The sequence below is a fragment of the Mirounga leonina genome, unplaced genomic scaffold (genome assembly GCF_011800145.1).
Source record: "Mirounga leonina isolate KUSES-001 unplaced genomic scaffold, KU_Mleo_1.0 Mir_125, whole genome shotgun sequence".
Lineage (NCBI taxonomy): Eukaryota > Metazoa > Chordata > Mammalia > Carnivora > Phocidae > Mirounga > Mirounga leonina.
Genome location: NW_023270305.1, coordinates 12,597,847 through 12,623,261, shown reverse-complemented (window position 1 = coordinate 12,623,261; position 25,415 = coordinate 12,597,847). Strand labels below are relative to the sequence as shown.

The window sequence follows — 25,415 nt, the reverse complement described above, 5'->3', positions numbered from 1 at the left end:
AGTAGCTCTGGAAATGTTCCCAGTCAGGCTGGGAAGGAGACCGCTTATGCAGGATGCTGGCAAAATGTTGGTAATGGAGGTCAGCAAGGCCGGATAGATGGCCATCTCCTTTGAAGACCACCTCCTTTGAACTACAGTGGTTCGGGGTTAAACCAAGGTTGGATAGGTGACTGGGCCTTGGCTCCATCTCTGGGACCCCAAACGGCCTGGGAGGGGGCTGGGCCGCAGCTGCCAACCATTCCATTCCCATGTTCGCCAGGACTCTTGCTCTGTTAGGAGGTCTGGTGATGAGACTGCACTTGCTGCCCATCCTGAACCTCCCATACAGAGGGTATGTGCCCTGTTTATTACATTATGGGTCATGTAAAATATATAACTTTTTGTTACCAGGATATCTGAGCGTCCCTAGGAACCCTTGGTGTGATAACTTGACAGAAGGAGCTTCCCTCCCTCGAGTCTGAAAGTATAACTGCTCAGACACACCAGCCCCAATGGCCTGGTCAGGGAGTGTTGACCTATGGAGTCCCCAAGGGACACCTCCTAGAGAGCCCACCCCAAGCTGCTCCTGAGGCTTCCAGAGGCTGACAGGAACCTTTGGTAATTGTGGTTCAGAGGGTCAAATTGGGGTGCTTCATGGGGAACCTGGTCAAGGCCCCACACCCACTGAGGAAGTCCACCAAGACCTGGCAGACATGGGGTTGGAACACTAGGGCTTCATGTGAGGAAAGCCTCCATTCCTCTTATGAGAGACAGTAGAGGGCTACGGTTATAGAAGGGGTCTGGAGCCAGACTGCATTGCTGAGTCCCTCCGCCTCCACTTACAAAGCTTGTCTGCAGCAAGTTACTAAAGTTTCTTGTGCCTCAGTTACCCCATCTGTAAAATGGGGCTAATAAAGGCGTTTGTCTCAGCAGCTTGGTATGAATAGCCCATCCCAATTGACAGTTGCAGCCTCATTTCCCCTCCCAGAGCATTTTTGGCTTGCTACGAACACTCCCTGGATTCTCACTGGGTCCATTTACCTGTGTGGCTGGTCACTATCTTTTATAATGCATGATACAGCAGGGACTTCCTGTCTGCTTTGCTCCCGTTATTGCTAATTCATACCTTACAAATGGCTTTTGTTAAAATGCTACTTGCCTAGTGAATAAGATTGTGAAATAATAAAGCTGGGTTTATTTTTGTTTTTTTTTTTTAAGATATAGTAATGATGAGGAAGGTCTCCATAGCAACAAACTGAAGATTCTTTTTTTTTTTTTAAGATTTATTTATTTATTTGAGAGTGAGGGAGCGAGTGAGAGAGAGAGAGCATGAGCGGGGGAGGAGGGGCAGAGGGAGAAGGAGAAGCAGACTCCCCTGCTGAGCAAGGAGCCCCACATGGGGCTTCATCACAACCGACCGGAGCTGAAGGCAGACACTCAACCGACTGAGCCCCCCCAGGCGCCCCCAAATTGAAGATTCTGAACATGTGACACTTCAAAGGCCTCAGGCACCGCTAGGGCCACCCTTTCAAGATCAAAGTTTCAGCTCTTTATACACAACAAAGGGTGCCAGGCTTGCTGGGGCAGATCACCCGACCCTCCTTGGCACGGGCAGGTGGGAGCTGCAGTGATGTGAATACTGAGGGTTCCTAAGGGCCTGAGTTAATAAAGGGAAAGCAATCTCCAAATACTGACATTGTAAAAACAGCCTCCCCTGGTGTGGAAAATGGAAGCTGAGCTGGTTGGCCTCACTTCTGTGCCAAATGAGTGTCTCCACGCAGAAGTTAACCTTTCCCTCCTGTACAGATGAGCCTTCTGAGCCGCATGACTTCCTGCCGTCAAGGACAGAACCGCAGTCTAAAATGCTGGGTACAGACAGAACCCCAGCTCTCCCCTGGGCCTAGGACTGCAGACTGCCTCGCTGTGTTCGCCTCCACCAGGAGAAACGGGAACAGCTTCTCAGCTTCACTGAGACAAATCCTAGCTGGGAAGCAGATCCTATACATTGCATGGGGTTGACTGTAACACCCCCTGCCCGGTCCTCCAGCTGCCTCTTGTTGATAACAACTTCCGGGAGCGCTTTTCACTAAAGCCAGAGAACCAGTTCCACTGTGATGTGATCAGGTCCTGCCAACGCCAGCCGAGGCACGGTCATTCCCTAGACCTAGGACATCTTCTCCTGTCTGCCCACATAATGCCGTCTCCTTTTCAAGATTCTTTGCAAAACCGACGCGTTTTTAAGGTCTCTTGGGAAAGCCTGGCCCTTGCTGCCCAAGAAAGTGATCCCTCCAGCCCCGAGCAGCCCCACGTGCTGGCCTGGTCAACACAGTCCAGGGAAGTACGAGCTGCCTCTGTTGTAGAATCCCCGTGGTTGCCGGTGCTGACCCCCACACTGTGACCTAAGCTGTGCACCATGCAGCTGACCTCATAACTCTGACTTGATCCACCTCCAAGGAGCCCACTTCTATCTAGCTCATGGGTTTCTAGCAGTGGTTTCTGCCCTGGTGTTGGATGGGGGAGCATTTCCAGCCTACAGATGACAGTCAAAACCGCAAGAGCTGATGAATTGTCCAGGGGGAGCATACAGAATGAGAAGATGAGGCATCAACCGTGGAGACCACAGACATTTCAGGGGCACACAGAGGAAGAGAATCATTGCAGGAAACTGTTCATTTCCGATTGCTGCTGTAATAAATTACCACAATTTAGTGGCGTAAAGCAACACACATTTATTATCAGTGGTTCTGGAGATCAGAAGTCTAAAATGGGTCTGCAAGGCTGTGTGCATTCTGGAGGCTTCATGGGAGCATTTCTTTGCCTTTTTAGCTTCCAGAAGCCACCTACATCCTTTGGCCCATGGCCCCCTTCCTCCACCTTCAGGCCAGCAGAGTAGCATTTCAAATCTTTCTCTCTTTCCCTCTGCTTCCATCATCATTCACCTTCTGTCTGACTCTGACCCACCTGTCTCCCACCTATAACCATCGGACCCACCTGGAGAATCCAGGAGAACCTCTCCATCCCAAGATCCTCAACCTGATCATATCTGCAAGTCCCTTTTGTCATTTCAGGTAGCATTCCTGGGTTCCAGGGATTAGAACATGGACATTCTTGGGGGTCCATTACTCAGTCAACCACAGGAGCTAAGAAGGATGAACCAGATGGGAAGAGCTGGGGTGACGGGGCCAGGGAAGTCAGGGGAGCCTGAAGAAGATGCAGTCAACAGGGAGAAGTGCTATCAAAGGTAAAATATCAGCTGAAAGATGAGTGGGGAGTGGGTTACTCGCCTGGTTTCCATAGATTTCTACTGGCAAAGACAAATGTACTTTTTTTTTTTTTGAAGATTTTATTTATTTATTTGACAGAGAGAGACACAGTGAGAACAGGATCACAAGAAGGGGGAGAGGGAGAGAGAGAAACAGGCTTCCCGTGGAGCAGGGAGCCCAATGCGGGGCTCGATCCCAGGACCCTGGGATCATGACCTGAGCCGAAGGCAGACGCTTAACGACTGAGCCACCCAGGTGCCCCCAAAATGTTCTTTTAAAATGGAGAGAACTGGCTGACACCACCTTAACCTGGGATGGCATCCATAAAAAAGTGAGACCCCAGACATTTGTGTTCCTGTTATTATTCCGGTTTGCAGGAATTCCAGGCAGCAGGAGATCAAAAGAAACAGTGCCATAAGCAAGTAACCAGACAAACCCAGAATGTGCGGCCTTCCACAGAGCAACTAACCTGGTCTCTCCAAAAAGTCAGTGTCGTGAAAAGCAAAGCTGGGCAGGAGAGGGCTGGGGACAGGCAAAGAGCCACAGAAGACCACGTGAGTACGTCATCTTTACTGAATTCGGAGGATTTGACCGATAGCAATAAAAGACAATTTGGGGACTATTAGGGAAATTTGGATTTGCACTAACTGTTAAAAAAACATCAGGGAATGATTGTTCATTTTGTCAGGTGAGCTAAAGGTATTTTGCAGTAATGTAGAACGTATTGTTTTTTCTTATGGGTTTGTTTACTGACTTTGTTTATATTGACACTGGAAGATACAGGAACTTGCATGTCGACTGAAGGAAGGAATCAGAGAAGGGGAAGGATAAAGAACCTGGAGGAGAGAGAGAATGGATGGAGGAAGGCCCCTGACCAGATGGGACTCCTCTGGGGAGGAAGGTGGACACGGGAAGTTGAGGGAACCCCACCTATTTCCTCAGGGACAGAAGAAAGCAAAGCTGCCTCTGACACCGAGGAAGCCAATATGGGAGGGAATTTGAGGAGAAAAAAGGAAGGTCTGTAGAGACCACGGAGAAGGTAAGTAAGGGTGTGGCCAAAAATATGGACTAAGGAGCCACCCTGAAAGCCCAAATAAAATTGTGCAGCATCTATCTGCAGAGTCCCCAACCCACACGTCTTGTGGTTTGGGGAGGCACTTCCCTGAACCAGGCCATTCGGGTGGGGAGGGCAGTGTGGCCAAGGGACAGGGAGGCAAAGGCAGGTGGAGGGCGATGGCTCGCACCGGGTCCAGGAGGGAGTCAAAGAAAGGGAGCACCTGTGGCAGCCGAACCTGGGAGAGAAAGGAGGGCATCCTGGAGGTGAGGTCTGGAGGGGACTGGTGGGAGGGCAAGACGGGAAGGACGAGACACAGACAAGTCCCAGAGGGAAATCTGTTTTCCTGGAGGGAGAGGGCTCTGGGCTCCCGCATCCGTCCAGCGCCGGGAAGGAAGCCGCCCTTCCCTGCAGCGCCTCCGAGAGCCTGACCTAAGGCGGTGGTTCAGCGAAAACACAAGCACCTCTGCCATCGACCTTGGGCTGCTTAGAGCTAAAAGTGTGGTTTTATTTTTATTTTTATTTATTTGAGAAAGAGAGAGTGATGGAGAGAAAGCACAAGCAGGGGGAGGGGCAGAGGCAGAGGGAGAAGCAGACTCCCCACTGAGCAGGGAGTCCGACTAGGGGCTCTAGGGACTCAATCCCAGGACCCCGGGATCATGAACTGAGCCAAAGGCAGACGCTTAACCGACTAAGCCACCCAGGCGCTCCTGAAAGTGTGGTTTTAAAAAATTCAGGGAAAATTCACAAAACCTAAAGTTAACCCTCTTAAAGTGCACAATTCAGTGGCGTTTAATACATTCACATTTTGCAGTGAAAGCATTTCATCATCCTCAAAGGAACCCCAGTACCCACTAAGCAGTCACCCCCTCTCCCCGCTTCCCCAGCCCTGGGCAGCCACTACGCTGCTTCCTGCATCTGTGAATTTACAGAGACTGGACATCTCATCTAAATGGAATCACATGCTACGTGATCCTTTGGGTTGTCTCCATCTTTTGGCTGTGGCAGATATGTTTCCGTGACCATTTGTGTCCAAGTATTTGTTTGAGTACCTGTTTTCAGTTCTTTGGGGGTATGTCACTAGGAAGAATTGCTGCTGAGTCATCTGGTAATTCTATCTGTTTAACTTTGAGGAACCACTTAACTGTTCTCCACAGTACCTACACCATTGTATTTTTCACTAGCAATGTATGAGGGTTTCAATTTCTACACATTCTTGCCAACACTTGTCATTTATAGTGTTGTTTTTTTTTTTTTTTTTAATGGTCATCCTAGTGGCTGTGAGTTGGTATCTCACTGCGATTCGGGCTTGTATTTCCCTAATGATTAGTGATGTTGAGCATCTTTTCTTTTTTTTTTTTTTAAAGATTTTATTTATTTATTTGACAGAGAGAGACACAGCGAGAGAAGGAACACAAGCAGGGGGAGTGGGAGAGGGAGAAGCAGGCCTCCTGCTGAGCAGGGAGCCCGATGTGGGGCTCGATCCCAGAACCCTGGGATCATGACCTGAGCCGAAGGCAGACGTTTAATGACTGAGCCACCCAGGCGCCCTTGTTGAGCATCTTTTCATATGCATCTTTGCCATCTGTGGATCTCCTTTGGAGAAATGTCTATTCAAATTCTGAACCATTTTTTAATTGGGTTGTCTTTCTGTTGTTGAGTTGTAAGAATTTCTCATACATTCTGCTTGTTGGACCCTTATCAGATATATGATTTGTAAATACCTTCTCCTGTTCTTTGGTTGCCTTTCACTTTTCTCTGTAGTGTCATTGGATGCGCAGAAGTTTTTAATTTGATGAAGTCCACTTGTCTGTTTTTTCTTTTGTTGTTTCTGCCTTTGATGTTGTACCTAAGAATCCATTGCCAAATCCTAGATCATGAACACATAATCCTATAGTTTCTTTTAAGAGTTCTATAGTTTCAGCTCTTACATTTAGGTCTTTGTCTATTTTTAGTTAATTTTTGTATACGTTGTGATGCAGGGACAAAAGTGCAAACTGTAGTCCATGAATCTTCTTAAGAATTTACTATTTGTATACATTAGGTTAATACACTGGATTGGTCACATAGGGGACCTCGGCATTTTCAGATTTAATATTTTCAGTTTATCATCAGTGAGTGATCTCAAAAGGTCAGGACACATACTCACTTCACTGTCCCTGAGATACACATTTGGACCCATCAGGCAATAAGGCAGGAACACAAATGCAAATACCCAAACAAGTAAACTGAGCTTAGCTGGCCCTGGCTCCTCATCTTCTCCAGATTTTCCTGGCCACTCATCATCCTCCAAAACTCCGATATTCTCATTAAGGGCTTGAAAGCATCGCTTAGATTTTTAAAAATCACACTTTACTGCATGCAATGTGCAGGAGTGGTATTAGCAAATTTGGATTTTGTGACAAGTCTCAACACAACGTCATCCTTGTGATGATCAAGTACAAGCTGGATGAACATCTATTAGGGATGAAGAAAGGAAGAAAAGAAGGAAGGGAGGAAGAGAGGAGCCCTGCACAGGTTTAAGGCTGCAGTGTGTCAGGGGTCCCCAAATCTGCTGCTAGCATCACGTGGGAAGCTTCCTTTCTCTTCCTTTCTCTTTCTTTCTCTTTCCCCCTCTTTCCATGTCTTCCTGTTAATTTCCTAGCAGCAAAACCCTTTATCCAAATGAAAGGCTGCAAACTTCCATACAGGATCCTTCTAGTCCTCCTCCCAGGTCCTCCTTTGCCCCCACGAGACCTCGAAGCCCCATGAAAACCAGTTGAAACACCTAGGCTAGACTCTCTAGGACCACATCAAGTGCTAGCAGGCTGGCAGTTCTAAGATGATGAGGAGCAAAAGAACAGCATTCTCTCGGAGGTTTGTGGAGGTCCCAGTCTTTGAGAGCTGGAAAGAGCATCTGGATGAGGGGTACCACTAGCAAAAGCTGCCTCCGAAGCTGGACTTTTGAATCTATTGTAATTATGTGACTTCACTTACTCAGAATCGCTTGTCCTTATATAACCTTCATGGTGTGCAGCACAGGAATCATGAGCTGACTCACTCCGTGCTGAGGCAGTGATTCGCTGTGATGGGGAATCTAGGAATTTGCAAGGCTGCAGTGAACAAAACACCTAACCTGGGCCTGGTCTGGCTGTGGGGAAAGGCAGTTCTGGCAGCCACCTGCTTTTGCGTTCCCCATGGGGAGAGGCCCTCTGGATGCATGACTGGCTTATTTTCCATTCAGATGTTTTCTCCTAGACTATAGTTATCTTAAACAGGACAAATGAAACAGAATCGAAAGCGGTTGCCGGGGCAACCTGACAAAAGACTTCACCCTCAGCTACTGTATATGTAATTTGTCAAAGGCAGCTGGTTTCCAGGGAGAGGAAAGGGAAAGCCACAGTTGCTAGTTTGGGGCCTGAAAATTAAAATTTAAAGACTCTCTTCTTCTGGGGAAATCAACTCAGGTAGAACAGGAAAGCAGTTGTGATCTGTGCGATAAAAATTCAGAAAAGCCCAGCTGGGAAGGTGAAGAGGGCACACACCTTTGACTTGTCTTTTGTGATGTCCGTCAAATAGGTGCCTTTCAGGGCTTTTAACACCAAGCTGCTCAGAGGCCTGGAGCTGAAAGTATGCCCCGAAGGGGAGGGAGGAGGACCAAGGGCAAGACGTTGAAGAAAGCCACCAGGATATTCGAGGATATAGAGATAAATATGAAGCAGGGAGTTTTTGACACATCACATTCGACATCCCCCCAAACCATAGCCTCTCGTGAGAGCAGCGCCTTGTAGGGAGACCAGCATTACAGAGCTTGGAGCAAGTTCAGTTGGCTCCCTGTATGGATGGAAAGACAGGTCCATAAAGGATAGCCCACTCAAGGTCAACCGGCGGGGCAAGGGCAGAACTAAGCCAGAAGCCCCATTTCCTGCTTCCCCGTGATCTTTCCACTTATCTGATGCCTCTGTCCTGTGGTTCTTTGAGAGAAGCACTAGCTGGACAACTTTCAAAGTGTGCCCCATGGAGTCGGGGGCCAAGCTGTGAGGGCACAGGACACCCCCTGCCCTCAAAGGAATGGCTCCCTTTCCATCTATTTTTATATCCATTGGGGCCCCACTTAAAATTATTTCAGGGGGAAAAAAAATCCATGACTAAAAAACGTTTGAAGATCACCCGTCTAAAGATAAATACAGTAGGGCGCCTGGGTGGCTCAGTCGTTAAGCGTCTGCCTTCGGCTCAGGTCATGATCCCAGGGTCCTGGGATCGAGTCCCACATCGGGCTCCCTGCTCGGCAGGAAGCCTGCTTCTCCCTCTCCCACTCCCCTTGCTTGTGTTCCTGCTCTCGCTCTTTCTCTCTCTGTCAAATAAATAAATAAAATCTTTAAAAAAAAAAGTGTAAAGATAAATACGGTAGATCGTGGTGGTGGTTGCACAACCTTGTGAATATATTAAAAAACCACTGAATCATATGCTTTACTATGGTGAATTTTATCTTTAAAATTTATTTTGTTTGTTATATATTTATTTAAGTTAAAAAACCAGATAGCCCTTTATTCATGCAAAGATGGACACGAAGATAAGAGGTGAGTTATACTTAGGGTCAGAATCCAAATAAGAATGGATTATAGCAAGGCTGACCCAGACGTCCTCCACGCCCACCCCCACCCCCGTCCTCCCCAGCCCCCACTCCCCAGCCCCCAGGTGGCTCCTTACTGAGTTGGTGCCAAGGATCTGCAGGTTGGGCTTCTCCGACTCCAGCAGCTTGGCCACCATCTTGAGGAAACTCTCCACGAAGAGGTTGATGCTCTGGCAATGGCAGGCCATGAGCAACTGGTCCAGGGCCTCCATGGCAATGCACACGTACCTGGGGAAAGCAATACCGTCACTGGGTCTCACGCCTGTTCCACCCTCATTGCATGACTGGGACAATTAGCATAGTGACCACCTGGCCAGCATCTGGGTGATGTCTGGACAGCCATTCCGACTAGTGCCCACTCCAGCCCAGCACCAAGAATCAGCAGGAACCAGCCTGGAGACCAGCTCTCCCTAGCCACTCATTCTACAGATGAAGAACATAAGGACAGACTAGGTGTACCATCTCATGAGTAGATACAAGCAGAAAGGATTGATGCTCGGAAGAGCAAATTCTGAACCCAAACCCAGTGAGATCAAAGAATTACTCGATCTGAGGTCAAGTATTTGTTGAGCACCCACGGGGGAAATACTCTGTCTTAGTGCAGGGGTGTAAGGAGGAAGAAGGCCTTCAACTCAAGGAGCCTAGAGTTAGATGGACAAGATAAAAACACAGATATCTCCTGTAAAGATGTCTGTAAAGGGATATCTGTAAAGGGAAGATAAGAAACACCACAAGAAAATCATGGAGGACTTCCCACAGAGTTCCAAAGAAGGAGAGAGATGGTTCTAGTGGGGAGAAAGAGAGAACTTTAGGAAGAACGTTTATGAAGAATCTGAGATGGGCCTGAGGACCAATCAACTGCAAAGGTTAAGGAATATAAAACCTGCAGGTATTGCATTTGAAGACCTTGGAAGTCCTATGATCATCACACAATATGGTTGATGGTATTACCATATTTAAGTGACACATACCATACCTAGGAAGCATCTGTACCTCGCGGAGGATAAGATAAACACAGAATAAAATTATTATTTTTTCCTAATGAAGATGATTCTGAGGCCCTAACTACTTATTCCTTCTAAAGTCTAAAACCTGAGTGAATACCTTCAGAAACCAGAAATATGCAGCACCCAATGACGAGCGTACTAGATAGGTCAGCTCATCCCATTTCTCGACAACTAAATAAAAACTTCTTCATATTTTGAGCTAAACCCTAATAACTTTGTCCTTTATTCACAATTCTACTTTAGGGAGCAGTAAAAAACAGGGCTACACCTTCTACCTGCCTGTCCTTCAACCACTTGAAAAGAGCAATCCCATTTTTCTTGCTCTTCTCTTCTCCATGCTAAAAATACCCAATCCTTCCCAAACTAGCCTTCGCAGGACAACCCCTGATGATCCTGGCTGGTGGTTGTCTTCTTCAATGGCTCTCTTGAATCCCAAGAAAAAATGCCACGAATCAAATTCCTACTGAGAATTAGGAGTGCATGTCTGAGCCCAAACCCGACATGTGTTCCATGGTGGCCACACGAGCATGTGATCAGGTGAGGCACACCAAGAAGGGTACATGCCCCACTTACAAGGCACTTGCACACTAAAGAAAACAGAGTAGGGGCGCCTGGATGTCTCAGTCGGTTGAGCATCTGACTCTTGATTTCAGTTCAGCTCATGATCTCAGGGTTGTGAGATCGAGCCCCGCGTTGGGCTCCGTGCTGTGCGGGCAGCCTGCTTAAGATTCTCTCTCTCCCTCTGCCTCTGCCCCTCCCCCCACTCTCTGTCTAAAGAAAAAGAAAGAAAGAAAAAGAAAACAGAGTAGATGTTCATTAGAAAAGGTTATTGCTTAACTTCTAATGAAGAAGCTGCTACAAATCTGTCCAACGTCATTCTAGTTGAAATCTTTGTAATTTTCTTTAGGGAGTTAGGTGTCTAAGGCAGAATGCTAGACGTCTCCCCTGGAATCTCTTTCCCTCCTTTTCCCTCGTAATTTGGAATTTTAGGGGGGCTTGTGGCTGCTCACGGGGATCAGTTCCCAGACCCTCTTGCTGCTAGCTGAGGCCACGTGACTAAAATGTTGCCATTAAAATGAGGGAAAGTGAGGTGAACAACGTTGGCGTCACTGGCTTAGAAGACAGGATTGGCCTCCGTGTCCTCTCTTCCCCTCTTCCTGAGGTTGAGGAGTGGTAACAACTGGAGTCCCAGGCATGGAAGTCCCTGGACGACCCTCACGGTGCAGAGCCCACATCGCCAGGCTGGAGCAAAACCCCTTCCATATGGCTGGAGCCACGGTATTTTTACACAAATAACCCAGATACGTAATAATCAGGCTTAGGAGCGCTTTGGAAACCCAGTGGTGCAAATAAAAGCGAATCCTGAGCAATCCAAAGCAAATCAGCGACCGACCTCATAGGAAGGTGAAGAAGAGCTGGAAGGGATTCTATCCTGTGACGGGGAGAGCATCACAAGACTCCATGGACTCGTGAATGCGCTCCTGTGCCCATTCCGGGGTGTCGATCCTTCTACTTGTTAAGCCAAACCATGTGGACTAGAAGAGTCCTTCTTGATACACAGAAATGCAGGACAGGTCAAGTGGGCAGAGAACTCCCAAACCTAACAGAGGTGCTGAGGAATCAGGTTAATGCCTCCAAGTCAAAAGCAAGTAGCAAAACACCCGTCTTAAAGCTTATGGTAGAGCTGTCAGTGCAAGCTTTTAAAGTGTGAAAGCTGCCTGATGCTAGAAAGCCAGGTTCGTACACCAGACATATAATAAAGAATGAATTAAAGGATTTGTTCTCCTTTATGCCTCCGTCCCAATCATAAACATCTTTGAATGGTAGGCAGATATTTGAAAAACCTTTGATTAGCTAGTTGCTTTATCTTCTTTTTTAAAACAAAGTTTGGTTAAATGAAAAGAAATAGATAAAAGCTATGACTACAAGGTGTTTTCTGGAGGTACCACGAGGCCACAAGCCAAGGCTGCACGATGCCTCCTGGGGCAGCTGTTGGGTCTCAGGCATCGTGTGTCCAAACCGCCTCGCATCTGAGCCAGCTTTGCAAATCCAAACCTACAAAGTAACAGCAGTCATGGCGTCCCCTCAATGTTCTTTTTTTAAAGACATCAGATACCATTTCTTAGGTACCCTTGAGCTAACTTTTATACTGAGCAATCATAAGGAAAACAGCCTCCCTGCTCTGAAATTTTCCTATCCATTTTAATTTTTATTTTTTTAAAGATTTTATTTGTTTATTTGACAGAGAGAGAGAGTGAGAGCAGGAACACAAGCAGGGGGAGTGGGAGAGGGAAAGCAGGCTTCCTGCAGAGCAGGGAGGCCAATGTGGGGGCTCGATCCCAGGACCCTGGGATCATGACCTGAGTCGAAGGCAGACACTTAATGACTGAGCCACCAAGGCGCCCCTTCCTATCCATTTTTAAAAAATGTTTGGTGAATTGAGTCTACTATTATTAAATTATTACTTAATATTATTAAGCACTATTAAATAGTCATCTCTGGGCATGTTTACAAAGGGATCAAGTCATGCTCTTATCTACAGAATGTCTTTCAAATACAAAGCCAGCCTTGGGTCTCTGAGCTCCTGGAGCAAACAGGAGCCCCCCCAGCCCCTGCTGGGGTGGGGGTGGGGATGAGTGGGGGGTGGTGCTGGCCTTGCTCTTCAGAGGCCATCAGCGTCACAGTCCAGGAAACCTGGACTGCTTGGGGGGCAGCCTGGCTGGGGCTCTTCCAAAGGAGACACACTTTCCTTGCACACAAACCGGGCCACATTCGGGCAACCAAACACGGCGGGTGGGAAACGGGGGCAGACAGAGTAAGATTCTCTTCTCTCATGAATCATCCCCAGCATCTTATGTATGAAGGGCTTCAACCTTAGTTCACAGAGTTTAAATAAGGGAAAGGAAGAGGTGGGGTGGGGTTTGGCAAGAGAAGAAACTAGAAGACTTCCCAAATTCCAGAGTTTAGATCGCTGCTTTTTCCTTTTCCTGTAAAAAAAAAATCCCCAAAAATCCTAATAAGGAAAAACCATCTTTTGCTAACAAAATGACTGAATGAATAAAAAAATAAAATAAAGGGCGCCTGGGTGGCTCAGTTGGTTAAGCGACTGCCTTCGGCTCAGGTCATGATCCTGGAGTCCCGGGATCGAGTCCCGCATCGGGCTCCCTGCTCAGCAGGGAGTCTGCTTCTCCCTCCCCCGCTCCCCCCTCTTGTGCTCTCTCACTCTCTCTCTCTCAAATAAATAAATAAAATCTTTAAAAAAAATAAAAATAAAATAAATAAAATAAAATAAAAAGCAATTGGCTACTAATCAGGAGTGGAAATTTTGATGGGAAGTGAAAATTATGGTAGAAAGAGACACTGAAAAGTCAAGAAGTTTAAGGCCTACTTCTTTGAATATGCTATTCTTTCTTCCCCATGTTGGGCCCCAATACTAAGGATGGAAGGATTGTAATTATGAACTTGAATTTTTCCAAGTATCTTAGAAGGTTAGATGCTCTCTGTGTTGGTCCTACCTTACCATAACCTTCCCGGGTAGATCCTGTAGTTGGGCCCATACTCTCAAGGAAAGTAGAGTGTGGGCTTCTCAGGATGATGGCTGCTCAACAGGACCACGGCCAGACGGGTTGGTCTCAGCAGAAATCTGATCTGGGCTCCGTGTCCTGGAAAGAGTCCAGTGTAGTAATAGGTCTGGGAAACTGAGCTGGCCTGAGTACTAGGAGCAGGATGAGGGGGAAGGGCAAGAGCAGGTACAGACGACAGCAGCAGGTGACAACCAAGGGTTGGATGTCTTCGTAGGGGTTCCCAGCAGGTGAGGAAGGCAGAACCCAAGGAATCTGGGATAGAATCAGGTTCACGGGCAGCAACCGACACCAGGAGAGGACACCTGACAGGTGATAACAACAGGAGCTCAGGGACAATGGCCAAGGCAGGAGGAGAGTTATAACAACTGAGGAAAATACACAGGGAATGGGGCAAGAAGTGTCTCCTATTGAAGTCTAGAATAGGCAGCTGGTTCTGCTTGAACACCTTGTGCTCAGTCAAGAGGCCCTGAGCTCCAGGAAAGGAGGAGCAGGTGTATAGAGCTTGGGAACAGGGCAGGTTGGAGAGGAAAGGCTAAGTCAGAGATGAAGACCAGCAGGCTGGAGAGCGGGGACAGCTTTAGCAAGCCCAGTCACTGCCCAAGAATCACTCAAAGGTCAGTTGCCTTGACAAAGAACCTCTTATTCTAGGCAGTTGGAATGTACTTGGTCAGCCCCACTCCTGGACAGAAACTTCTGGGAACTCAGAAGTAGGGGCTGACCTCAGCTGAGGGAGGGGAAGAATGAACCTCCTTTTCTAGTAGGAATCTGCAATATCTCTGCCTGCAGGTTCAGCACCGTCCTCCAACCACGTTCAGGCTCCTTCTGGGAAATGTGTGTCTCTTAGGAGTCCTGCCAAATCAGCTCTGGGGCCACGCACCTCAAGGAGTAGCCCATCCTTCTTTGGCTTGGGCATCTCTACCCTCCAGGGCTCCAGGCACTGGGGAACCTGACAGAATCCAATCCAGCACTCTGTATGTGGTCAGAGCTCCGTGGTCACTGCCAACCGACCCTGAGTCTCACGAAGCACTCTCAGTAACTCCCTTGCTCCCCAGTGTCTAAGGTGTTCTAGCAGTTGGGCTGAACTGGAAGGAAAATGTACAAAGAAGGAGAAAAATAGGAGGAAATCTCACTTTTTGCTGCTTCGCACATCTCTGCCCAACATAGTTCGCGTCAATGAACAGTACCTCGGAATTCACACCTTAGCCTCTCTCTGTCCACATTTGGTTATCATTCCTGATGCTAAACACAGATAAAGGCCAACCCCCAAGTTCACGTCCATATAATCAAACCGTAAATACAGACACCTGCATGATGACAGGGGGACACAGCCCCTCAGACTTGTCTGCATGCGAATATTTTGCGCTTCCAAAGCTGCCATCAGGAACTTACTAATGACAAGGAAGATCATAATGATGTGCATAGCACTGCGCAGGGCAAGATGGGGTGGGCAAGGACAGAGAATAGGAGATCAGATCTAACAGACTTTTCTTCTCCAAATGTTTATGATTAAAGCTTCCAGTGAGGCCTTCAAGGCTTTAAATACTTAGATGCTGCGAGGACTATTTTTAACAGAATGATACCAATTTTGAATTGCAGTTCTAAGGGCAGTGGAATGATCCTAATTGGCCTGTTAGCTATAGGACATTTTTATTGAGAGAACCATCACTGCAGAGAGGGCAGATAAAATTAGTATTAAATGTTTAATGTTATTGCTAGCATATTAGTTTTAGGTTCAATCTAGGATGAAGTCATTTTTACTTGCTTGAGCATGCTTTACAATATGTCAAGGCGATTTATATAATCAGCACGTACAGTATATTTGTACCCTCTTTATCGAGCATGTAACTTAATTTTATTTTATAAAATGATGATAGAAATGTATTGTTTCCAGTCTTGCTATTACTCCTAGGGATGGCTTGATTTCAGATTCGCGGGTGGGTCCTGCAGAGGTGGGAGGTCTATACCTTATCAGCACAATGCAAACCTTTTCACTCCAGTGCTCTCTCTGGCTTCCTCACCAGGAGGAAGGGAGCTTGGCAGGTGGTAGGGCTGCTGGGCCATGCCAGGGGCCCATGATGGGGATTGAGGGGAGATAGCACTGCCCCAGAGGCGTGAGGCTCAGAGAGCCAGGGGGTCCGTCTGGAGTGGATCTAGAGTAGGCACGGCAGGTGAGGCGGGCATGGCTGGGGGAGGCGGGCATGGCTGGGGGAGCCTGACGAGTTAGGGGCAGGTTGTAGGAGTCAAGCTGAGGAGCTTGGATTTTATTCTAAAGGAGCCAGATCTGTGTTCTGAAGGTCATAGCTAGCAGTACTCGTCTGAGAGGACCAGAACAGGAGAGACGAAGCAGGGAGAAAATTTCTAATGTTGACATAATCTGGAGTCTGCTGCAGGATAAAGGAAGAAGCAGAGGAAATTACAGGATGGATGTATGGAGAACAGAAGCAACAGGACTTGGGAACAATTGCCCTAGGTCTACCCCGCCCTCCGCCCCATCAGCAATGCCGCCAAGGATGCCTTTGGGTTCTCTTATATTCAGCTTTGCTCCAAACTGGGGTGTGGGTAGGGCAGCAAACGCAGCAGGCCCGCACACACAAAAACCCAACCACACGGCTCAAAAAATGAGCACTCTTAGCATTTATGGCATATTTGTTTTTACTATATTTTCTAGGCATCGATATTTGTTGTTTATTTTTTAACTTGATTGTAAAACACTGCATATGTAATTACATATTCTATTTTTCATTTACTTAAGGCATTTCCATTATTATGGGGAAAGCATGTTTATAAAGATACTTTCTATTGAATAGATAACATTTCACCAAGTGAGAAACATCGTAATTCACTAAACTATTTTCCTCTTATTGGACATTAATTTCCACTATTTCATTATTATAAAAAAGACCATAATGAACATCTCTGTGTGTAAAGCTAGTTTATATTTAAGATTGATTTCTTGGGATAGAAAAGTAGAAAAAGAATTTACTGGATCAAAGGGCATAAATGTTTTTGAAGACTTGACTTATATTTCAAAATCATGGTCTAAAAAGGTTCAATCAATTTGCACTTATTCTAGAAAAGTATGAAACCGCCCCTCATGTTGCCATTCCTTGGTTAGTACTAGAAATACTTTTTTTTTATCAGTTTGCTAAGTGAAGATGGTATCTTAGTATTTCAAGCCACATCTTTATAAGTTTATTGACTATCATTATTTCTCCTTCCTCTTTCTGTGAGTTGGTTATTTGGGGCCCTGGCTTCACAGTTTTTAGTGACTCAGTTTCCCCACTCCAGCCCCCACCATTTGTCATATGCTACTAATAGATGAGTTTGAATCTTTTGTCTTATTCTTTCAAAACACTTATTTTGGTTGTCTTTTAAATTTTGATGGCTTCTTTTTTGACGTCAAAATATTTAAATTTTCAAACAGTTAAATCCATTGATCCGTCATCTTCATTTAAGATTTCTTTTCTTTACTAAACATAGCAAGTCCTTTCCTCTCAGATTGATAAATATTTCATTTATGTGCATTTTTAATGGACAAATTACCCCTAACCTTGCCTTCTCACTAGAATGTAGATGGTTCCTCCCTCCTTTTTTTGTTTAATATTTATTGTTCGATTTTTTTTTTTTAATTAGAGAGAGAGGTGGGTGGAGCAGAGGGAGAGGGAGAGAGAGAATCCCAAGCAGGCTCCGTGTCCAGCCCGGAGCATGACGTGAGGCTAGATCTCACGACCCTGAGATCATGACCTGAGCTGAAATCAAGAGTCGGACACTTAACCGACTGAGCCACCCAGGTGCCCCCTCTTCTTTGCTTTTTAAGACTGTAAGTTGCTTGGTTTGATGAGAATAATGGCAGATTCTGGACTAGACCAACCTTTCTTTTTTTTTTTAAGATTTTTTTAATTTATTCATTTGAGACACAGAGATACAGAGAGAGAGAGAACATGAGCAGGGGGAGAAGCAGAGGGAGAGGGAGAAGCAAGCTCCCCGCTGAGCAGGGAGCCCAATGCGGGGCTTGATCCCAGGACCCTGGGATCATGACCTGAGCCGAAGGCAGACACTTAACCATCTGAGCCACAGGCACCCCTAGACCAACTTTTCAAGGCCCGAGACTGTGGGTGAGGGCTTCTGGATAGACACACGAGGGGAAAATGGATGCTAAAAGAAGTGCTCCTAGGAAGCCAACATCCCCTTCTTCCTGCATCTTGGCAATGGCCTCAAATTTTACCTGCCACTGGAAGAAGCTCCCTCAGGCCCAGTCTCCCTTCTCCCTGTCTGTTCAATGACTAAGTCTACTATCATTTTCATAAAAGGACCCTACGTTTTGCCCTAAAAATATAACATCACTTCTGAAAGTATCTCTCTCACTTTCTCACACTCTTACCCATATCGATGACGACCCACATCACGGATGAGCCTCTCAGAGAGGTAGGCGCCAATTCGGTCCAGCTTCTCTGGAGCTGAGAGGGCGTAGAAGGTCAGCTTCTCCATGTTGGTCTTCACCAGGCCATCCTGTAAAAGACAGGCCATCATATCTCACCGTGACCATTCCATGGCTAGAAGGGTTCAAGTCTAAAGCTAAATAATATGTCAATTTAATCATCATTTTGCAGAGTGCCATTATGTATGTGACAAACCCCCCATGTGGGGTTAGGGATACAGAGATGATTAAAACATGGTTCCTGCCTCCAGGAACACACAGCTTAGCTCAGAGTGTGCCAGCTATAAATTAGAATGCTGGTATAAATGTATATATTATGTATGTATGTATGTGGATACATGTGTACATGTATATATACATGAGTGTATATATGCACATGTGTATACGTGTGTGTGCGTGTGTGTGTGTGTGTGTGTGAATGACAAAGCTTCACTGAAAGCAACTCAGAATTAAAATGTGCTGGATATCCGGCACCAAGACATGAACAGGAAGAGAAGGCAGCTCAGCAGCAATTAGGGAATTCTCCAGAGGATGCTGGAAACGTGGCCTTCAACTGTCCATCAAGAAGACATCATTGATTTCCAGAGAGCAAGTCAAGAATATCAGATCCTGACATTTCCAAAATCACACAACCCGTAATGCAGCCTGAGCGGGGAGTGGCGGCCGGGAAGCCGAGAAGCCAGGCCTCCTGCGTGCACATACCCAGACACCTGGCAGATGCCAGAGGGAGCCACAGAGAAGACCCGGGCTCCTGAGCCAAAACCCGAGAAGGGCAGTGCTCACACGAAACAGCAGGGAAAGAGTACCATCAAGAGAGTTAGCAGTTCGGGCGCCTGGGTGGCTCAGTTGGTTAAGCGACTGCCTTCGGCTCAGGTCATGATCCTGGAGTCCCTGGATCAAGTCCCGCATCGGGCTCCCTGCTCAGCGGGGAGCCTGCTTCTCCCTCTGACCCTCCCCCCTCTCATGTGCTCTCTCTCTCTCATTCTCTCTGTCTCAAATAAATAAATAAAATCTTAAAAAAAAAAAAAAAGAGAGAGTTAGCAGTTCTAGGAACCATCGCTCAGAGAGACCCGGGGGAGAAAGATGTCGCAGTGGTACGGCAAAGGCCCACAGTGTGCCAAAACCAACTTCCCGAGCCCCCTGCACATCCTGACTCCAGACAGATCCAAATCTCCGCAGCCTGCAGGCCCCTGGTTGCCTCTCCCCATTGACCGGAGTCTGAGTGGGCCCACGGGTGAGGGGCCCGGGAGCCCCGCCTTCCCCTTGCCGCCCTGGACGGGGTGAGACGGTGGGAGGTGATGCCGGGCGGCGGTGTGACCCACCTCGGGATCCTCCGGGAAGATGTTGTCGACCAGTCTTTTGTACCTGGGGCGTAGAGCTCCACAGCAACCACATACACCTAGGACAGCAAGAAGAAAACCCTGTGAGCGAGGCCTCCCAGGCAGGCTGGGGGGACCTGGGAACCAGGCCAAGGTGGCTCGTAAGGAACCAAACCCAGGCCGGGAAGCAGAAAGATGCCTCCCCCCGAGTGCCCTGGGGTGGCCGCCTCCCACCTCTTGCCCGCATCCCACACCTCTGCCCCTGGTGCTTGGCGTCCTTTGCGGGGGGTCAAGCACGGCGATGTGTGTGTGAGCATGAAGCCAGGCCGTGGAGGGGCACTTTGAGGGCTGGGGGCTCACCTAAAGGTCAGGTGCTACCCCTGGGGACACACACACACACACACACACACACACACACTCTCGGGCGCAGGACTATAAACCTGCCTCCTGCAGCCCAAGAACCTCCCCCCCAACCCTGTGTCCTGGGAAGACGGACACAGCTTGAGGGGTGCTTATTCCTCCTACCCCCCACTGACACCCCACTTCTTTTATTCTCCGCTCCTCAATCTCCTCTACCATCCCGTCCCCTGGGGCCTTTTCCATTATAGAATGTTATGTGAAATGATGATAAATTAACATTACCATGAATTATTAACATTTGGAAATGCATCTTTAATGCAGGGTGATGGGGGTGTTTTAGGGTGGGGCGGGGCCCCCCCACCCCACGAAGTGTCCACCAGCCTGTGGCAAACCAAGAGACTGAGAGCCATGTGGTGCATTTTTAGAAAGCTGAGTCTATTCCATGGAGAAGGCGGTCTCACAGGACCGCTTTGTCTCTGGGTTCTGTGACATGTTGGTGTTAGGAAATCAGTGATCATAGAACAAACCTTGGGGAAATAAAAAGCTGACTCTTGTAAGTCCCACCATAAAGACTGTCAGTGGACAGAGAACACGGAACCGTCTGGGATCCGATGCTGTTCCACCTTCCTCCCGCCTCAGGGATCCCTCCTTCCTCATCCCAGCCGCACCCCTCCCTGCCCGGTGCGGGGGAGTGGGCACTGTGGGGAGGAGCCAAGGGGAGGGCAGGGAAGGGCCTGGGCAAGTCCACCCCCCAAAATAATTGCTCCCTCATTCTCCCAATTAATGCTTAATTCTGCTTGTACAAACTCTCCAGCTGAAAGGCAAATGCCCCGTGGAAGGATCAAGCCTATGGGTCATTTGGAAAAGAATGACTTACTTTAGTGGGAATTACTTGAATCACACAAAGAGCTTTACAGCTGAGCTGCGGAGAAAAGCGGCTCTCTGGGACTTTTGATTGGGAGGGGGTGCGGGACAGCAGTGCCAGGAGGAAGAAGGAGCGGTGATTTGGACCTCGGGGTGACTCCAGTTCAAGGGAACAGGTGCTCTCTTGGAGAAGCCAAGGGGCACGCCGAAGGAGGACAGGATATCAGGTAACTGATTCATGTCACCCCTCGCCCGCCTTGCGGGCAGCTGTGCGTCTCTAGCCTCCCACCTGCGGGGCATGAGGAGGGCTGCAGAGCCAGGCCCTCCGGGTTCAGTCTCTCTGGGTTGGCCTGGCATCTCCTCATCGCCTCCCTGCCCACGCTGGGCAGGGGGTGTCGGGCTCTGGACGCCAGCCAGGGCTAGTGCTCCTGATGGAACAGCGCCCAGGGGTGGCGTTCTCTGTCTCGGGCCTCCCAGCCTGGGATTTAAACCCATCCTCCTTCCCCCTTTGGCCACCCTGCCCGCTGCCCGGTGCAGCCGTCAGCACGCTTCTGCCCAAGATGCCCAGGGGACGTGCCCTACACTCTCCCGGCAGCCTCCTTCAGCACTGTCCCCAGACCAGGAGCACCGGCCATTTGTGTTGTAAGGGAGTGAGGAAAGAGCATCACAGAGAAGCTGGTACTGCAAAGCCCCAGTGCCAGGCCCTTCCTCAAACATTTCTGAGAGGCCTAGGAGGCAGGGCCTGCACGGGACAGAGGCCAAGCTCCTGGTTGTTAGAAACTCAGACTTGTCGAGAAAGCACAAGCCCATTTTGGGTGCTCAGGGCAGAAAGCTCTGTGCAGGGGCACTGAGGGGGCTGGGGGCTCCTGGTGCTACCAGTGGGGACGTGAGCCGCCTCCCACAGGCAGCAGGCCCGACTGTATCTCAGTCTAGGGACGCTGGCTCGGTTTCTTCCCAGTAAAACCAGGGAGCCTGTTGGTCTCCTGCTCCCATGTCTCTAGAAGGAGTGTGCCTCAGGCGTCCCTTCTGCCCCAGTGCCTCCTTCTCTAGCCCACAGGCCTCTCCCTGGAACTCGCCTCTCCCAGCAGAGGCCGCAAGGAGCCACGGGGCAGGGCCCCGGTGAGAACCAGTCACATTCAAGGCCCCAGGGCACCGGTGAGAGGTAAGAAGGCCCGAAGAACAAGAGAGGAATCTGCAAAGTTGCCATTGTTTTCGGGTCCTTCCTGACTTGCGTCCTGCGGCCTCTTCCTGGTCTGTTCTTCCTTTCCGACCTCCTCAGACCCCTTGAGGGCTTGTGAGGCAGAGTGGTCAACAGCATGGCTTTCTTTTCTTTCTTTCTTTTTAAAAAGATTTTATTTATTTATTTGAGAGAGAGAGAGAGAATGAGAGAGATAGAGAGCATATGCGTGCAGGAGCAGGGGGAGGGCAGAGGGAGAAGCAGACTCCCCGCTGAGCACAGAGCCTGCCGCAGGACTCGACCCCAGGACCCTGAGACCATGACCTGGGGGGAAGGCAGACGCTTAACCGAATGAGCCCTCCAGGCGCCCCACAGCATGGCTTCTCGTTAAACCCCAGCACTGCCACTTCCCAGATGTGTGACCCTGGGCAAGTAACGACACAGTGTTTGTGAGGGTCCTGGGCTCATGGCACAAGGCCGTTAGGAGGTCAAAGTGAGTTGCTGGCTGCAAAGCCCTTGAAGCGGGGCGGGGCCTGGTAGCTCCCAGTGAAGGCTCACTGGTGGTGTACCCCCCCTGCATTTCCCAGGCCCGAGCAGCCACACCCCTGCCTAGCTGCCAGCGACTCTGTGCTGGCTGGCACATCTTAGCGGGGCTTTCCGCACTGACCACTTGCTTGGCGACAGCAACCAAGGCCGGTGCACATCCAAAGGCCTGAGCACTGAGACTCAAGGCACGCTCCTTCAGATCAAACCTCACTGACCTGTGGGTCTGAAACATGTACCGCTTGCCTGAGGCAGCTCGAGGCACGTGCAAACTACCATACCTGACCTCCCCCTCCAGGGACTACCCAGCACCTTCCCGAAGCCAGTGTCCCCAGACCGTCTTGCCTCTGCAAACCCCAATGCAGATGTGACACGCCAGACGCTCCCACAGCAGAGCGGAGTCAGCTGCTGACGAGATAAAGCGAGAGCGTCGCTGCAGAGAATCCCCAGGACTGGCCCTCGGAAGGTCGGTCACTGGCACAGCACTTGTCGTGTGTTGAGACAGGGAAACAGAAGGGACCCCATGAGAGAAAAAGCTGTTCTTTTTCCTTTGCTTCTTTTGGGGCTCTATTCCTTTTAGGACCTGCACCCCCACTCCACTTTAGACATGCCTTGTGAGGTAAACAGCATATGTCCTCCTTGTAAGGGACAAGGAGCTAATGGATTTCTCTAGAATAGATAACATCTAAGGAAGGACCAGGTGAGAATGACCAGAGGAAGCTATCATCTGCGTGTTCCAGACCACTGTCAAGGCCCCCTGGCTCCAAGGAGTAACACCTGGGTCCTCATCTCTGTTCTAACCAGTTCCTGGATGCCTGAGAGGACAAGTACATGAGACCACTGTCCTTAGCAAAAACCTGCAGACCCCGCAGAAAAACAGATTCCTGCTCCTTTCCTTTCCAAGTCTCCTGGATGGTCCATCTGTAGCTGCTTTTTCTCTTCAATAAACTCTGCTTTCGCCTCCCGCTGGCTCGTCCCAGCCTGCCAGCGTCACTGTGGTGGAAGCAAAGGTGAACTTCAATGAACTCACGAGTCTGTGGGGCTAGAGGGGGGGCCTCTGGAGAACAGGGCTGCATTCCCCAAACCATGTTCCGTGGAACATTGGTTTTGAGATGCTGAGAAGCACCCCTCAGGAAAAGGGTCTAAGGACAAATCAGTATATGAAACTGCACATGCCAAATCTCCCGATTTCAGATTCACAGTACAAATTAGCATATTAAAGCCACTGGAAAGTCATAAGGTAAAGGAACCTGTTGAAATTTGGTCAGACCAACATCTCCTCATTTTTTTTTTTGCAATTACAAATATCACCATGATGAATACTTTTAATATTCTTTTTCCAAGGCATATGCAGTGCCTACCATAATGGGATAGAAAGGTATACAATGCTATAAACATAGTACGTTGGAAACGGTGCTAATTTTAGAGTCAGAAAAGTACTGGGTTCAAGTCCTGATTCTGTTGCTTTGAACTCTGAGTTCAAGTCCCAGTTCTGCCATTTTATCTTTGAGACTGTTTCCTCATCAAGACAATAAGAGGAAAAGATTTTCCCTAAGATACAATGCTGTGACTGAAGTCCTAGAATTCGCCGCAGATTCCAGAAAGGAAGAGACCACCTAGAGTTCTGATGGTTGGGGCCAGGGCTTCTCAGAAGAGAAGAGACAAGATGTGGGGTAGGATTCACACAGGTGAAAAACACAGTGGGTGCTTTCGTCTTCATGTGCCTGGCACAGTGCTAAAACACTGTACTAGTGTTAACTTGTTAAATCTTTACAACAACCCCATGGGGTGGTCCTATTTTATCACCATTTTACAGACGGGGAGACTGAGGCATTCAAAGGTTAAGTTACCTGCCTAAAGTGGCCCCGCTGATAAGTGGCAGACCAGGATTTGAACCCCAAAAATCCAGGGACCATGATGTTAATTACTATACCAGGGAGGGGAGGGGTTGGCACTATCATGGAGCTGGGAGAGCCAAGAACTTATACGGAAAGAGAAGAACCACCAAGGCAGTGCATCCTGATGGGGATCAGAATACGTCACCCCAAAATATGCCTCTTTGACATGAAAATTATTTTGAACTGAAGGCAATCAAGAAGCAGCAAACGTAGAAAAACCTCCCCCTTTTCTGCATAAAGGTAGAAATGCAGAGAAGGCACCAGAGGAATCCGCAAACAAACTTTATTAAGCTAACCCATATCTTCCCAGTTACTTCTTCACCATTTACCACCTCTAGCCCAGACCCCTTTGTCTTGTCAATTCTTCACAAGTTTCTTGTGTCTTTGCCTAAAAGGTATGAAAGCTTCCTGCTCTGGCCTCATCTTAGGGTCTCCTTCTGTTGTGAAGGCCCCCAGGTTCCTGTAAAACTTCAAATCCGTGTGTGTTTGTCCCATTAATCTTTGTCAGTTTCATTTTCAGACCCAGCCCTAAGAGGGTCAAGGAACACTTTTTTCTCCCCTAAAATCTCAAACTGTAAAGGGCACAGGAGTCATCTGGGGAATCCCCTAAAATGCAGATTCTGGTTCAGCCCGCAGGGATGGGGCCTGAACCCCTGCATCCCTGCCATGCTCCCAGGTGCCACCGCCCCTGGTCCACGGACCGCACTGGGAGTGTGGGGTACCAGAGCGCAGTGGTTAAGCATTTGGGCTCAGGGGTCAGACGGGCTTAGGTTGAAATCCCAGCTCTTCCCATTTCTGACTGTCTGACCTTGAATAACTTACTTAACCTATAACCAAGTTTCCTCCCATGAAAAATGAAGATGGTGATGGCTCTTTGCCAGGAGGCCATGGTGTGGATTAAGTGATAACTCAGCCCCCTGCCTCCTCTCTCTTCCTCAACTTGCTTGAAGGGAAGACACGGGAGGCCAGGCTGGGCCAGCCTGAGAACAGCTTCAAGCAACAGGCCGGACAGTTTAGGTTTTGCCAGGGCTACCAGGGAGCTCTGGGAGCCTCGTGAGCAGGGGGTGACAGTGATGATCAACCTGGGGGTGGCATGCAAGACTGGACTCAGAGATTTAAGGCAGAGATAAGTGAGTGAATCCCCCAAGGTCGGGGGTAAATGCCTGAAGTGAGGGATGCCATCCGGATGGGAGCGGAAGGGGCAGAATTCACAAGACTGGAGTGGTTCTGTGGGAAGGAAAGGAGGAGGGTACCAAGTAGGACTGTGGGCTTTCCGGTACAATGATGGAGGACCAGCAACACCCTCGGCTGAACGGG

General features: G+C 48.6%; 1 protein-coding gene across 3 annotated transcripts in view; it reads right to left on the bottom strand.

Annotated features, from left to right (window-relative positions):
• Nucleotides 1-25,415, bottom strand: part of EFR3B (EFR3 homolog B) — an 88,538-nt gene that overhangs the window by 34,118 nt on the left and 29,005 nt on the right. For all 3 annotated transcript variants that reach the window (XM_035000703.1, XM_035000705.1, XM_035000706.1), the window contains exons 2-4: nucleotides 19,260-19,336; nucleotides 17,881-18,008; nucleotides 8,986-9,136 (exon numbers count right to left, since the gene is read on the bottom strand). In XM_035000703.1, coding sequence (XP_034856594.1) covers nucleotides 8,986-9,136; nucleotides 17,881-18,008; nucleotides 19,260-19,336 — 356 coding nt within the window. The remainder of the gene's footprint in view (nucleotides 1-8,985; nucleotides 9,137-17,880; nucleotides 18,009-19,259; nucleotides 19,337-25,415) is intronic.